The 16,010-nt window shown below is 33.3% G+C and overlaps 1 protein-coding gene and 1 long non-coding RNA gene across 2 annotated transcripts; one reads left to right on the top strand and one right to left on the bottom strand.

Annotated features, from left to right (window-relative positions):
• Nucleotides 1-2,831: 2,831 nt before the first annotated feature.
• Nucleotides 2,832-8,190, bottom strand: LOC118482209. The gene is made up of 3 exons (XR_004867722.1): nt 8,020-8,190; nt 3,158-3,247; nt 2,832-3,092 (listed from the first exon to the last, which is right to left on the bottom strand). It is a non-coding gene; the product is annotated as an uncharacterized LOC118482209 (long non-coding RNA).
• Nucleotides 8,191-11,966: 3,776 nt separating this feature from the next.
• On the top strand, nt 11,967-14,489 carry LOC110879358 (endoglucanase 9). Its single transcript, XM_022127806.2, has 6 exons — nt 11,967-12,215; nt 12,316-12,819; nt 13,062-13,211; nt 13,296-13,407; nt 13,776-13,939; nt 14,032-14,489. The coding sequence occupies exons 1-6, from the start codon at nt 12,000-12,002 to the stop codon at nt 14,353-14,355; spliced, it is 1,470 nt and encodes a 489-aa protein (XP_021983498.1). The 5' UTR covers nt 11,967-11,999; the 3' UTR covers nt 14,356-14,489.
• Nucleotides 14,490-16,010: the final 1,521 nt, after the last annotated feature.

Raw genomic sequence — 16,010 nt, 5'->3', positions numbered from 1 at the left:
CATTTTTATGTGTTTTAGAAAGTACACTTTCTTTTGTGTTTTTAGGCTATTGCGTTTTAGAAAAAAGACATTTTTAAGTGTTTTCTGGCTATTGCGTTTTAGAGATAAGACATTTTTTTGTGCTTTGGGTGCATTGCGTTTTAGGTAAAACACATTCAGTCCATTGCGTTTTAAAAAGTACACTTTCTTTTGTGTTTTTAGGCTATTGCGTTTTAGAAATAAGACATTTCTTTGTGTTTTCTGGTAATTGCGTTTTAGAAATAAGACATTTCTTTGTGTTTTTTGTGCATTGCGTTTTAGAAAAAAGTCATTTTTTACGTTTTTTTAATTGCATTTTACACAACTGGGTTTTCTCCATTGCGTTTTACGCAACTGGGTTTTCAAAAAAAAATTCGAAAATATAGCAATAGTATACTCGTTTTAAAGATAAAAAAAACGCTCGTTCTTTTGTTGCAATTTTTATAAAAAAATAATGCCGTATGAAAAAGTTATTAACGTTTAAAAAATGGGCGAGAATTGGAGGAGAGAGATCTTATTGTGCTGGATTGATTAGAATGCCCCTAACAAACCCACGCGCCTCCTTTTTTTCCTTCAATTTCATTCATTTTATCTTAGCCCTTGATTAAATAAATAGATGGTCAAGATTACTTCCTAGACTTTCTACCCAAATAAACTTCCTATTATATCCTAGCCCTATATAAATATAACGACTTTTGTTTTTGTTAAAATTTAAATCAACATAAACGAACGAACATAATAAATAGATATTCATGAACATAAATGAACGAATAAAGTGTGTATTCATATTCATTCATTTATTAAATTAACTATAGCATAAACGAACTTTCCATCAAACAGTTTATGAACGTTTGATTCGTTTACAAACCTAGATGCGATGAACCGGACATTGACAAGTGGACTAGACATATGTTTTCTGTTTATTTTATTTTTTTAAGTTTATAATAGTAATTTGTTTTATATATTATTATTATATTATTAGAATTCAGACGACTTTTATTTATTCGATTAACCAAGTTTGATTTTATTATATCTATTGTTGATTATATATCTATAACTAAAATAACTAACTTATGTGGATTGGTCAAATTTGTTATTTGTTTATCAAACAAAAAGAATAATATAAAAAAATGAGGCGCCGATTTCTTTGCGCCATCTTAGGTAGTTAACTTTAAACAGCGACATCAGCGCCTCCCTTTTTAAGCATGAATATGCTGTTTGTTTTCACCCAACTGCCAACACAATACCCTCCTTTTATCCGGATGAAATCAAATGCATGCTCCCCATTTACAAAATATAATTTACATTCCTTCTCTTAAAATTGGTTGTTAAAATAATATAACATTTCACTTTTTCCTTATTTTATAAATTCTGTCTAATCCTTTATATTGTAACATAACTAGTAGGGTGCCCGTGCAATACGGCGGGGGTGGCACTTTACATTGCAGCACTTGATAGTTTTCTTATTCGTATAATATTTTTTTTTTTTTGAACGGCAAACCATCTAGATATAGATATAGAGCCAGCAAGAAACTGGGAGAAGAACAAAGGCAAACGAAAACAGAACAGAAACAGTTACAACATAATTGAAACATCGAAACTGATCCAGTCATCCCAAGACGGGACCGTGTTGTAGGCTCTGTGGGAGATCCAGACGAACGCATCTTCCTTGATATCTTCCACAGTCTTTTGAACCGTGATGAAGTTGCAGTCGAACACCTTTTTGTTGCGAGCAATCCAAATTCTCCATATCGAGGCTAAAGCTACCATGTGGACGATTCTTTTCCATTTCTGGGAACCGGGGGTATTCTGCAAGGACTCGAGCAGATCGCCTAGCGAGGTACATTCCGGTGGCACCGGAACATTTATCCAGCGGAAAATATTCCACCAAATACATCGCGCAAAGAGACATGAAACAAAAATATGGTCTGGGCTCTCCAATTCATACCCGCACCTATCACACATCAGATTTGGGAGGTGAACTCCTCTGGCCGCTAACCCGATCTTCGACGCAACCCGCCCTTGTAACGCCCTCCAAGCTAGAAAGTTTTATGATAACATTATTGTGGTGAATATATTTCATGAGTGTTACACATATGTAAAGTTTTGTTGTTCTATAAAAATTAATAATCAAAAGACAAAAAATATTGTTTTTTTCATAAAAAATAATAATCGAAAGACAAAAAATAAAAGATAAGTTGTTATAGTTGTAAAGTAAGTTTATTTTGTTGGTTAAATGATAAAGTTTTTAATTTTATTCTTTAAAGTTTATAATTGTTTTTAAATATCCACATGGTACTCATCCAATAAACTTTAAGTTTAAAATTTTTGTTTTTATAAAAATAAAAAAAACAGCAGTTGACTCGTAAGTACGTTTTACACCTTTAATTTTAATTGTTAAATTTCATTTTTATATATATATAAAATTTATATTTTTATAAAATTTTAAAAACAGTTTTTATAAAAAAAATAGGATGTAAAGAGTTTATATCTTTATTTGCTTTATATCATAGTAAGTTCAGTTTTTTAGTTTAGATTTAAAGTTTATTACTTTATTATTTTTTAATTAATAAATACAAATTATTAGATTAATATCCAAGTATAACTACAATATTTTATAATTTCAGCTTAACTATATCTAACCGCATTATCTATTTATTGCAACTTTAGGATATTAACTTATATAAGTTCAGTTGACTTGTAAATTTATGATACTAACTTTATTTTAAACTTATTAATATGGTCAATAACTGCATTATATTAACACCAAAAATAAAGTTCAAATATAAAATAAACTTTATTTATACGTCTAGATCAAACATAACAACTGAAAATGCAAAAAATCATAAAAACACTTGATAGATTTCATATTAGACTGCATGAAATATGTTCCGCTTCTGAATTGACACTTGAGGTATTTTTAATCGGGTTTTCAGGTTTGTGCTTGAATCGGAAGTATCTTCTAATTCCTCTTCTTTGTCATTGTCCTCAGAATCGTCTAAATTAATAACATCATTCCATTTACATTCGGGGAGTCTTTTGGATCTCTTCCTTTGAGTCTCAAACTTCTGATCCTTAAAAAGGACAAAATTTGAATACAAAAGTAAAAAAAAAAAGATTAAATAAACCTTAAAATTACCTATTCACTAAATTCACGTTGAATATTAGTCTTGTATGGACTAAATATTGCACCATAAGAAATAATATCAACACTTTTATCACCATCAACCTATAATAAAACACAAATATAATAACATAACGAACATGTTAATATGAAAGATATACGCAAAAATAATACTAAAAAACCAGCAAAACCAATACCATAAAAGCTTGTTCGACAACTGAGTTGTTTAAATTGACATGTTCATCATGCAACTAAATCCGAAAAATCAAATAAGTTAACATTCACATAAAAGTAAACAAAAGAAAACAATTATTCACTGCAGCGATATAACAGAACTGACATTAGAATTTTCAATCTCGCGTGCTTGGGTTTTTGTGACAATTGAATTCATAACTGGATCCATTTTTTAACTTTATTTAGCAATATATATAGGGGTGTCCTGCTGTGTATTTATAGTAGTAACTATAGAAGTGCATAAGTGTTTAATTTTAGGTGATTATTTAGGAAGTTTGTTGTGGTTAGTTTTAAAATATTATTATAAGATATATCTAGGTATAGATATTAGGCAATTTTAAAAAATAAAACGTGACACATAATATCTTCATTTTATGTTACGGTATTTTTAATTCTTTTTGTTTTTGTTTGCATAGATGGAGCCCATCTTTGTAGATTAGGCGCATTATAGATATTAGGCAGTTTTAATAAATAAAACGTGACACATAATATCTTCATTATCGACTTGTACCTTTTAATCCGTGCGTCGATATTGAACAAGACAACTACCGAAACGTCGACAAAAATGTGTAGATCATCATGCTATCTTTGGATATTTTTTAAACTGTATAGTTTATAAGATATGTAAAGAATACATCAAAAAATTATAAGTTTGTTGTGGAGGGGGTGAATTGTAACTAATTATCTATAATTTTGTTCAAACCTTAGGAACTTAAATGTAATAAGTGTAGGGGCTAAAAATAAATAGTGTTTAAAAGACCAAACTACCCTCATTTTAAGGGTCTTTCTATAAATAAAGAGAGTGAAAAATTCTTATTTTTTTTGGTATCTTAAAATATCTCTCTCTCATGCATTATAATATAGTATAGATATATGATTTGACTTTGTATCAAATTTGTTATAAATTGAAACTTAACTGATAAAAAAATGTTTAAATTAATCTCGAACAAAATTTCCATAAAATGGTGTTAGTTTGTAGGTTTATTGCACAAATGGGTCCAAAATTATATTTCTTTCACAAATGGTATGGTGTCTCCAGACTTTTTAAGTGTGGAGTGAGTTTCAGGGCCATCTTCGAAAATCCTAAAAAGAAGAAAAAATGGCGTCGTGCGAGATAAAAAATTTTGGCCCCATTCATTAATCTATTATGTTTTTTATTGATTTGGGCCAAGTTATTAATCCATTACACACTAAAAGTCTAAAACAATTGAGCTTCTGAATTTGATTGGAAAAAACAGTTGGGTTTCCAAACAATTAGGCTTTAACGTTTTTGGTTCATAAATCCAGACCTTTTAAGTTTTTTTCTTTAAAAACATATAGATTTTTTTAAATATATATCTATAAGAAATTATAAATTTTTTCAGGCCCTGTTTCGCTTTGGGCCCAGAGCGATCCCCCACCTGGCACTTGCTCTGGGCCTGGTGAGTTTTCTTAAAGTCGGAACGTATGGGTGTAAGAGGCCTAGCATCAAACCGGACTTCCAAAGGGTAATCTGGAATCTCTAAGCCATGCTAAGAATTTGAACTCTTTAACTTTTTGTTTCTAGGAACTTTACACATTTAAATTAGAGTGAATTTCAATGATTGTCTTTTATCTTTATGTCCATTTTCAGGCACTGTCCTTTATGTTCAAAATTGACGAGTTTTTGTACTTTATGTTTTCAAATCATACATGTTTTGTCCTTTAAGCCAAACTCAGTTAATTTTTTCTGTTAAATTTGAACATTTTTGTCAATTTATATTTACATGGACTAATTGTGTAGATAATATAAATAACCAACCTTTTCAAAAAATAAAAAATACTTAAAAAATGGTTTCCGTAAATATCTTACAAAAACCCATATTCTTCATCAAACACCACCACCACTCATCGTCAATTTGTGAAATTCACTTTATAATTACACAACCCATCGCCGGTTGCAGTTGCTACCGTCGCCGGAGACAGTTACTGTATCATCTCCGCTGTGGATGGGCCACTCACAGTCAATTAACGGTAGAGTTATCAACCGACGTCGAGATAACACCGTTGACCACCTACGCAGATCGATGCCGGACGAAGATCCAAAGGAATTACGTTCATTTCTAACGGAAAAAGACGTTGAAGACGAAGAATGTGTTACAGTTACCGGAGATATATCGATTCTTCCTGACGCGTGTCTCGTGTGCATCTTCCAGTTTCTCAGTTCCGGCGACCGGAAACAATGCTCACTCGTGTGCCGCCGGTGGCTAGAGATCGAAGGACAGAGTCGTCACCATCTCACTCTCAACGTACAATCGGAACTCGTTTCCGTCGTAACGTCACTCTTCTCTCGATTCGATTCGGTAACCAAACTCTCTCTGAAATGCGACCGTAGATCTGTAAGCATCACGGACTTGGTCTATTCTCTCAGCGTTGCCGGAATTTCACGCGCCTGAAGCTCCGAGCGTTGCCGGATTGTTCAAATTTAGGTGTTGGTGGGAGTGTTTGGTGAAGAAGGTGGGCTTTTTGTAAGATTTTAATATTTACTGAAACGTTTTTTAAAGTTTTTTTAAAAGGATTGTTATTTATATTATCTACACAATTAGTCCCTGTTAAATATGAATTGGTAAAAATGCCCACATGATCAGATTTAACAGAAAAAACTAACTGAGTTTGGCTTAAAGGACAAAACGTGTATGATTCGAAAACATAAAGTACAAAACTCGTTAATTTTGAACATAAAGGACAGCGCCTGAAAATGGGCATAAAGATAAAGGACAATACTTGAAATTCACTCTTTAAATTACATAAAAGGCCATCTCACCCCCTGTATTTGTTCAAGAACTAGTTGATGTCCCGCCCGCATTGTGGGGCGATAGCCGAATAATTCTCAATCAATCAAAAACACACTACTATAGTTTTGCTTGGAAAAAAAAAAACTAAAACGATATTTTTCGGATCAGGGCAAAACTGTAATTTTTCAGGACTAATGAGCGAGTGTTAGGCGGCTCCTTGAGACGGAAAAAAATTAAATCGAGTAAACCAATTAAAAAAAAGTTTTCTACTTTTGCTAAAAAAAAAACAAAACGATTGGGAAAACGTAATTTTTAACTGAGGGCGAAATCATAAATTTAATTCCGAGATAAAATCGTAAATTAAATGGACCAATGGGAGAGTGCCAGGAATCTGCCGGCATGACTGTAATTTTACACTGGGCGCAAAATTGTAGTTTCACCAGGAAAACAAACAAAAACGATGGAGAAAATGTAAATATAAGTTGAGGGCAAAATCGTAACTTGGCTGTGAGAAAAAAAATTAATGGCAAAACTATAAATTTATACGGGGCAAAATCGTAATTTTTAACCAAGGGCAAAATCGGAATTTTTAGCTGGGAACAAAAGCGTTAATTTACTTTTAAGTGGAGGTAAAACATAACTTTGAACTGATGGCAAAATGGTAATTATAAGGGGAAAAACTAATGGCAAAACTGTAATTTGAAACGGGGCAAAGTCGTAATTTTTAACCGGGGGCAAAATCGAAATTTTTAGCTGGGAGTAAAAGCGCAAATTTATTTTTAAGTGGGGGTAAAAACATATTTTTGAACTGATTGCAAAATCGTAATTTTAAAGCGGGATAAAATCGTAAATTTGTTGAGCCAATAAGGGAGTGTCAGGCAGCTGCCTGACACTATTTCCCTACCGCCCATTTAATCCAATAGCCGGCTGGCACTATTGCCGCCGACTCTTCCTTTTGTTGTTGTTGAAAATATGTAAATAAGCATTAAGAATATACATTAATATTTTGCTTCTCTTGAACAGGAAAAAGATTTCTTTGCTGGAAATGAACACCCTGAAACACCATTTCAAAATTTGATGGATTCCCGAAAACATGACAAAGATCTATAGAAATCATTAAAAGTAACAGAAAAAAATTCGACCCACCTCGAACCGGCATTCAAATCTCAATCAACTCTTGGAACTACAAATCAATCACACGAACAAAGAAACAATTCTTTGAACCAGATTTAAAAAACGTGTAAGACACGATGTATACCTTGTAGTTCGAACTTTAGCATTGAATCGAACAAATTCAGTTCACCAACAAACAGCCCCTAAATTGTTTGGTGATGCTAGCTAGAGGCTCAAACTTGATGACTTGAGTGGGTATAGTTTAATAAACAAACCTTAACCAATGAGCTAGAGCTCTCTATTTTCTATATTCTCCTTAAATTAGAATAAAAAATGGTGTACAGGAAGGGGGAAAATTGAAAAAGGTATCAACAACTCCATGTCTTCAATTTGTTCCAAATGTACTTTAAAATTATAAAATACATCATAGTTTTCATAAGAATTTAGAGCTTCAGTTTGAATTACATATTAGTATAAGAGCAATTTAGAAATTAAACCCATCATAAAGAGCGCAAGTGAAAAACCTAAAAACAACACAATATCACCTACAACTTGTAGGTTAAACATCGTTAGCTACCAATGTTTAACCGGTTTTTATACCGTACCGGTCAGAAACGGTTTAACCGGGTGTATCGGGCAATTCAACTCGGTATACCGGGCGGTTTAACCCGGTTTTTAAAACATTGCCTACAAGAGTTGAAGACGACTGACAAAAATTTCGACAATTGCATACCAAAAATACGACAATTCAATACTAAAGATGGAACTTTTACTTACCATAAAAGCCTCTAGTGAAGATGGTGAAGAGGATGATAGCAAGGAGAAGATGAAGACACATGCTTTTTAAAGAAATATTTTTAAAGAAATAAGAGGCAGATTATGACAATAAAAGAGAGCGGTGGCAACACAAAGAGAAGATACGTCTACAAGCTAAACCTAACCCCTAAATCTTAGATCGGAACGTGGTAAAGAAGAGGCTAATCTAAACCAACTTGGTAAAGAAAAACCTAATATATTATTTTTAAAGCTAATAACTAAAATTTTATTATATTATATTAAAAAAGGGGGAAAAACTACTGTACATCCCCTTTGTATATGTAGGGTATAAGAATTATTATAGCAAGAAATAATGTTTTGTTTTATAATATAATATAATATAATGTACTATAATATAATATAACTAGTATTAAGCCCCTGCGTTGCAGCGGTTGTTGTAAAACTGTGTCAAGTAGTACCAATGCTATACGACTGTCAGCGACCACCAAAATCGGAAAAGCTCGTAAAAACAAATTAAATAAAAACGAAAAAAATAACGCCGAGCGAAAAGCAGACATGAAATCGTTGAATCACGAACGCTCGTTGCAGAAAAATTAAACCGAAACATAAAACATAGAAAAAAAATAACTAAGTCAATCCAGGACTCGGGCGTTGGTTGAACTTGTTAAACGGAGAACAATAGATGTGCTGCGACGGGCCAGTTAAACGGGAAAAAATATACGAAAAAAATGTTGAACCTCACACGCACGTTGCGGAGCATTAACTCAAAAAAATTAGAACGAAATGAAAAACTTGGGAAAAATGATAAGTATGGTGGACCAAAATGGAAAATAAAAAGAGTTGTGATTAAATTGCAAAAGATGAAAAAATTTGGGTTAAAAGTAAGAAAAACAAAGGATCTAAATTGCAAAATTGAAGTTATTTATTAATCCTATATAAAGATAAGGATTAAAATAAATGATATCTATATATTAGTTATTAATATTAATATCAATATTAAAAGAGATTTATTAAATAATTCTAAATAAAATTTATGAAGTTGAAGGAGAGAATGACATGTGGCATTATTTAGAGTCTTTTATTATAATTTAGATTCTACGCACGACGGTTCGAAAATCAGTAATGAAAACGATGTCAGTTGACATTTGGTTTTGATAGTACATTTCTTGTGGAAAAAAATGTTAAGAAATAAAAAGATATTTACCAAAATCTTTTCTTCAAAACAAATGGATACTTTAACTCAACAAAGCTTTTACCCGAAACAAGTGGAAGCCAACTGATTGGTTGAAAGAAACAGAAATTAGACTTGGCAGTCCGCAGACTGCAGACATTTTACATCTTAAAAAACAAAATGCACCTTAGGTAAATAGCCCTAGAAATAGCACAATTTCTAAAACAAATGTCAATTTCTATATCAACTAAAATTCTTAAAGGCGTTTTTTATAGTTGAATGATGTTAAATAGTTATACGGATGACTTGAAAAAGAGTCATGAGCTAGGTTACATTCCTTTATATTAATCAACATAAGCGAATACCATATTTTCAAAATATTGTCTAGGAATATACAAGACGGAGATGATTCACCGATACAACGTTACTTAGCGTACTAGAACATTGTGAAGTATCTTTCGAAAATAAGCAACATAAGATGTATCTACTTGGCTTCATAAGAAGATCCTTTACCTAAACTGATTGGTTGACAGAAATAGAAATTGGAGTTGGCAGTCCGCAGACTGTAGACATTTTACATCTTAAAAAACAAACTGCACCTTAGGTAATAGCCCTAGAAGTAACACAATTTCTAAAAAAATGTCAATTTTTATATCGACTAAAATTCTTAAAGGCGTTTTTTGATAGTTGAATGACGTTAAATAATTATACGGATGACTTAAAGAAGAGTCATGAGCTAGGTTACATTCCTTTATATTAATCAACATAAGCGAATACCATATTTTCAAAATATTGTCTAGGAATATACAAGACGGAGATGATTCACCGATACAACGTTACTTAGCGTACTAGAACATTGTGAAGTATCCTTCGAAAATAAGCAACATAAGATGTATCTACTTGGCTTCACGAGAAGATCCTTTACCTAAACTGATTGGTTGAAAGAAACAAAAATTGGACTTGGCAGTCCGCAAACTGCAGACATTTTACATCTTACAAAACAAACTGCACCTTAGGTAATAGCCCTAGAAATAACACAATTTCTAAAAAAATGTCAATTTTTATATCGACTAAAATTCTTAAAGACGTTTTTTGATAGTTGAATGACGTTAAATAGTTATACGGATGACTTGAAGAAGAGTCATGAGCTTGGTTACATTCCTTTATATTAATCAACATAAGCGAATACCATATTTTCGAAATGCTGTCTAGGAATATACAAGACGGAGATGATTCGCCGATACAACGTTACTTAGCGTACTAGAACATTGTGAAGTATCCTTCGAAAATAAGCAACATAAGATGTATCTACTTGGCTTCACGAGAAGATCCTTTACCTAACATGTATACAAAAATAACTCATTAGTTTTAAGTTAAGTAGACAACATATCAAACAATAACCAAAATTAAAGCATATTAAAAATTGCTGCCAAAGTTTATAAATCTCACCCAGAGACTACGTAAGGGTAGGCGGGGTGATTAAAATTTTCCCCGTGATAAACTTTGTTCACGCGTGGAAGTTTCCATTTTTCCACCGCCGCCAACATGTTTAACGCGTGAAGCAATTTTGCGTGATAAAATCAATGCATGATGGAGGAAAGGATGTGAGGGGGTGTGAGGGTTTATTGTTGGGTGTTGTGAGTGATGTGCATTGCCACTAAAAAAGGTTGTGAGTGATGGAATAATGGTTGATGACATGGCGGAACTTGATTGGGTGTTGTGAGTGATGAGTAAGTGATGAGTGATCACCACCCCTCCCCTAAGGTTAAAGTGAAGCGTAGTAGACATGCAATGCCTTAAAAAACATGCAACGATGATTTCAATCCTCTATTCATTTTTACACCATATTTTCCATATAAAATAAAAGAACCTACTATCGTAACCCATGGCTGTAAAATTCTCGCCTAGGCTCCGATTAATCGTCGATTAATCACTAATAACAGGTTCACCGAGTAACGGCCAATTAATCGTTAGGCGGTCAACGGTGGTCCTATTTAGTCCAAATTTTGGCCAGATTCTAGCCAAATTTTGACAAAATCTTATAAATTCCCTCCAATTACAAAAAAAAGGGTCAACGAGGTGTTAAAACATGTCTACTTAAAAAAATTACATATAAAAATGTTTGTGTATATACAAAACTACAAATTACATATAAAATCCCAATCCAACTAATCCTTATTAATCCCGATTAATCGCTAGTTGGTACCTTACTGGCCGACTTGCGCCTACTGATTCTTACAACACTCTCATAACCAAAATACAAACTGTTCAAATTAAAAGCACAACAAAACGATAAACACAAACCATTCAAATTAAAAGCACAACAAAACTATAAACTAAAGACTAGCACATTAACCATGTAACTCTTGGTTTTTTCAGATCAATAAACGGTAATATAATAAAAGTAAAAAAAAATGCATACTAACAAGAAAAAATATTTTAATTAGTAAATGTACAAATTCGGTAGCAACTAGCATGAGTTAACACGGGTTCTGTGAAACCAGTGAATTTTGACTTTTGAGGGTGGAAGTAGGTTCGTTTATTTATCCAAAATGATATAAAAACCTACTATACGGTAATAATAATTTCTTTAGTGAAAAGCAATATAACCCCTAAATTGTGATACTACGATAAAAGTGGTAAACATTACTTGGACAACAATAAACAAAAGAAAGCTTTACAAGAAAAGCCTTAATTTACGTAATATTAAACAGTTATTGGAATGAGAAAAACCCCTATAAAGAGAGACTTGCTCATTATTCAAACAAGTATCACACTAACCAGCATTCTTAATATTCCACATTTTTTTATGGATTCCCTAAAGAGACCTTCTCTGTTCTATTCTTTCTTCTTGGCATTGTTGCTTTGTAGCAATGCTGTTCAAGCCAGCCAGAATTACGAGGACGCGCTCGCAAAATCCATATTGTTTTTCCAGGGTCAACGGTCCGGTAGACTGCCCTTGTCCCAGTCCCAAAATCTCCGTTGGCGGTCCGCTTCTGGCCTGGGCGATGGTTCCCAAGCGCGAGTATGTATATAAAATTATAAACACGAAACTTGAACTTATTAATGTATATGTGTGCGCGCGCGCTAAAATGACAAATATCTAAATAATATGACATGTGCAGGTGAACTTGGTTGGAGGGTATTATGATGCTGGTGACAATGTGAAATTTAACTTCCCTATGGCCTACACAACTACTATGTTGTCATGGAGTGCATTGGAGAACTCAAAGCGGTTGGGCCCACAACTAGAGAATGTACGAGTGGCGATCAGGTGGGCGACGGACTACCTTATTAAGTGTGCTACAGCAACCCCGGGTGTGCTTTATGTGGGCGTGGGAGACCCGAATGTAGACCACAAGTGTTGGGAGAGACCAGAGGACATGGACACCGTTCGAACCGTCTACTCTGTCTCCAGAAATAAACCTGGGTCTGATGTTGCTGCTGAAACTGCAGCCGCTTTAGCCGCTGCTTCCTTAGTGTTTCGAAAAGTGGATTCTGCGTACTCCAAGTTGTTGTTAAGAACAGCAAAGTCTGTGTTTCAGTTTGCTGCACAGTACAGGGGTTCTTATAGTGATTCACTTGGTTCAGCAGTTTGTCCATTTTATTGTTCTTATTCAGGTTATAAGGTATTGTTTTTTTTTTTTTTTTCATTTTCAGCAGGGTGACTCAACCTTTTTTTGAACTAAAGAAAATTCAAAATTTGGGGCCCTTTTTGTATATCTGAAAATTAACCGAAGTTAAACCCTAAAAATTACGGGCCCCAAGCTTCAACTTATTTTTTATTTTTTTTTTACGGTCGAGCTGTTCCTGAATTTGAGTAACGGAAAAATCTTTTATTAAAACTAAAAATTATTGTTTGAAACATCAGGATGAATTGTTGTGGGGAGCTGCATGGTTGCTAAGGGCAACAAAAGATGTATCATACCGCAATTTTATTGATTCGTTAGGTGCTCATGATTCGACGGATATATTCAGCTGGGACGACAAACTTGCAGGTGCTCGAGTTCTTCTAGCTAGGGTAAGTTGTAATAATCCAATTGTTGTCAGTGATTTGAGTTTTTGATTCCCCTGTTATTGATATCCATTGGTTTATATTCATCAGGGGAGTTTGGTGGCAAATGATAAGTCATATGAGCCATTCAAACAACAAGCTCAAGATTTCATGTGCAGAATTCTACCCAATTCCCCTTATTCCACTACACAATATACTAGCGGTACAGTTTGTACAAGAACAGAGTACTATTCTAGAAATCACATACTATAATCAGATAAAATCATACAAAACAATCATTTATTTGGTCATGAGATACGCGATTTAATCAAGTACGAAACATTTTACATCTGTAATGACTTAAACTAATATAATACGTGACACAAGACCGTTTATAGATTTGTGTACATATTATTAATTGTTTACATAATTAATATATAGTGAATACGCGACTAAAGATTCGTGTATCTCATCGCTATATGCGTGAAACGATTCTCGCACGACCATTAGAGATGTAGAAAAAATGGTTAGTCTCTTTAGTTTTTTTCTACATTATCATTTCAATATTTACATATTCTGATGTTATTGCAGGGGGTCTAATGTTCAAACTACCTGATAATAATCTCCAATATGTGGCATCCATAACCAACTTGCTCACAACCTATGCCAAGTACATGCAATCAGCCAAAAGCACCTTCAATTGTGGCAACATATTAGTCACCCCAAAGACCCTAATCAATCTTGCAAGGAAACAGGTATTTTTCTTGATTTTTTTTTTAATTTTGGCGGGTAAAACGTAAATAGAAAAAAAAAAAAAACCTAATAAATTTGTATAATATTTTTACAGGTGGACTATATATTGGGAGATAACCCAATGAGGATGTCATATATGGTAGGATATGGCACAAACTTCCCAAAAAGAATTCATCACAGAGGGTCCTCACTACCCTCAAAAACAACTCATCCCCAGTCATTTGGATGTGAAGGCGGTTTCCAACCCTTCTATTACACTTCTAACCCGAACCCAAACATACTGGTCGGTGCAATCGTCGGTGGTCCAAACAACAATGATTTCTACCCTGACGAGCGAACCGATTATAGTCACTCGGAACCTGCCACATACATCAATGGAGCTATAGTTGGGCCTTTGGCATTCTTATCAGGGAGATAAGGTCCTTGGCTTATAGATTTAGAATTTCAAAATGCATGTATTAGTTATGTGTGTTTGTTGTATTAAAATCAAGTAATTGCCACCTCAAAATGAAGGTGATGAATACAAATGTTTAAGTTGCAAAAGACTTGAAATCATATCTCCATGTTAGGGATGAGCAAATCCTGATCCTGTCTCGATCCCGAAAATTCCGATCTCGAATTTTGCCAAAACTGGGTACCAATACCGATACCAAAATATGTCGGTACAGTATCGGTATTGGTATGGTATCGGTACGGTAGCGGTATTTGAATGTAAAATTCAGTATTTTACAGGTACCATACCGAACCGGTACCGATCCCGAAAATACCGATACCGAAAATACCAAAAAGTGGATACCGTTTCCGGTACCGAAAAATTCGGTATGGCATTTTCGGGATCTGGATCGGGACGGTATCGGAACGGGATCGGTATTTGATACCAAAAGTGGTCCCACCATCAGTGGCGGAGCTAGAAATTTTTTCTTATGGTGTCATATTTTATGGATACCCCGGTTTATAGTAACCCGGAGTCAAACTTTTTGGATCTAGTCGGGTCAAATCACATAATAAAAACAAATATCACAATAAAAGTACAATGTCATTGAATAAAAACACATAATAAAATTACAAAGTCATTTGAAATATATATAAAAAATGCATTTAATAGTTGCTCTATACACATTTTCATGATCTCATAACGTTTTAAATGGCAACTTACAAAAAAAACCTGTTTTTCATTGTAACAAACAAGTGCACACATCATTCAAATGATCATCAAACATCATGTTAGGTTAAACAATTGAAACAAAACCAATTAGACATGGGGCTATAATGCTTACTGGATTAGAAACAATAAAAATTAAGCATGGACCTTTAATGATTTAAAGTATACTAATTTAATTCAAGTAATTGGCTTAATTTTTGAAATATAAATGTGTTTATTATGTAATTCTCTTAGAAGAAAACAAAACAATGGTCCCGTTTGTAAAAAGACAATGGTGTCGCTCGTAAAAAAATAGTGACGTCGCTTGAATTTTTCCTATTATACGTTGTATTTGCTACACAAAATTCAATAGTGTCGGACGACACCATTGTTCAAAGTGTGGCTCCGTCCAACCATGTTTCCTTTTGGGAATTAGTAATGATGATTGAAGTCTCCTAAGCATGTTTTTGGACCAAAAGTGGTCCCACCATATCCGTGATCAAAGCCTGATTTGCTATCAACCGAACTAACTTCTTTAGGTAATTTGAGAATTATCTACATTATGAATATTGAATAGTGGCCACTAGTATGTGGCATCATATGTAGTTGCCTTTTGGCATGTCTATGTCCTATCGTTTTTATTGTTTAATTTTTCTAAGTTAATTATATCTCCTGATTTTTTTATACCTTTTTTAGTGAAAACCCCTTAATCTTATGATATTATTTTTGGATAATAGCGTAATCCTATAAGATTATTTATCTCGTCTTAAATGTTAATTAAATGAGACATGTCATATTATACATAATACGATTATCATGTTTCGTTTAGTGTGAATGAATGTTGTTAAGCGTATTTCGTTTTTTTATAACTTTTAAAATCCAAAATTTTATAAAATTATGAATATATCGTTGCAACATGTTTATTTTTATCT

The sequence above is a fragment of the Helianthus annuus genome, chromosome 9, assembly GCF_002127325.2.
Source record: "Helianthus annuus cultivar XRQ/B chromosome 9, HanXRQr2.0-SUNRISE, whole genome shotgun sequence".
NCBI classification, from domain to species: domain Eukaryota; kingdom Viridiplantae; phylum Streptophyta; class Magnoliopsida; order Asterales; family Asteraceae; genus Helianthus; species Helianthus annuus.
The sequence above is the reverse complement of the archived record's forward strand: the minus strand, read 5'-3'. Positions and strand labels throughout refer to the sequence as shown.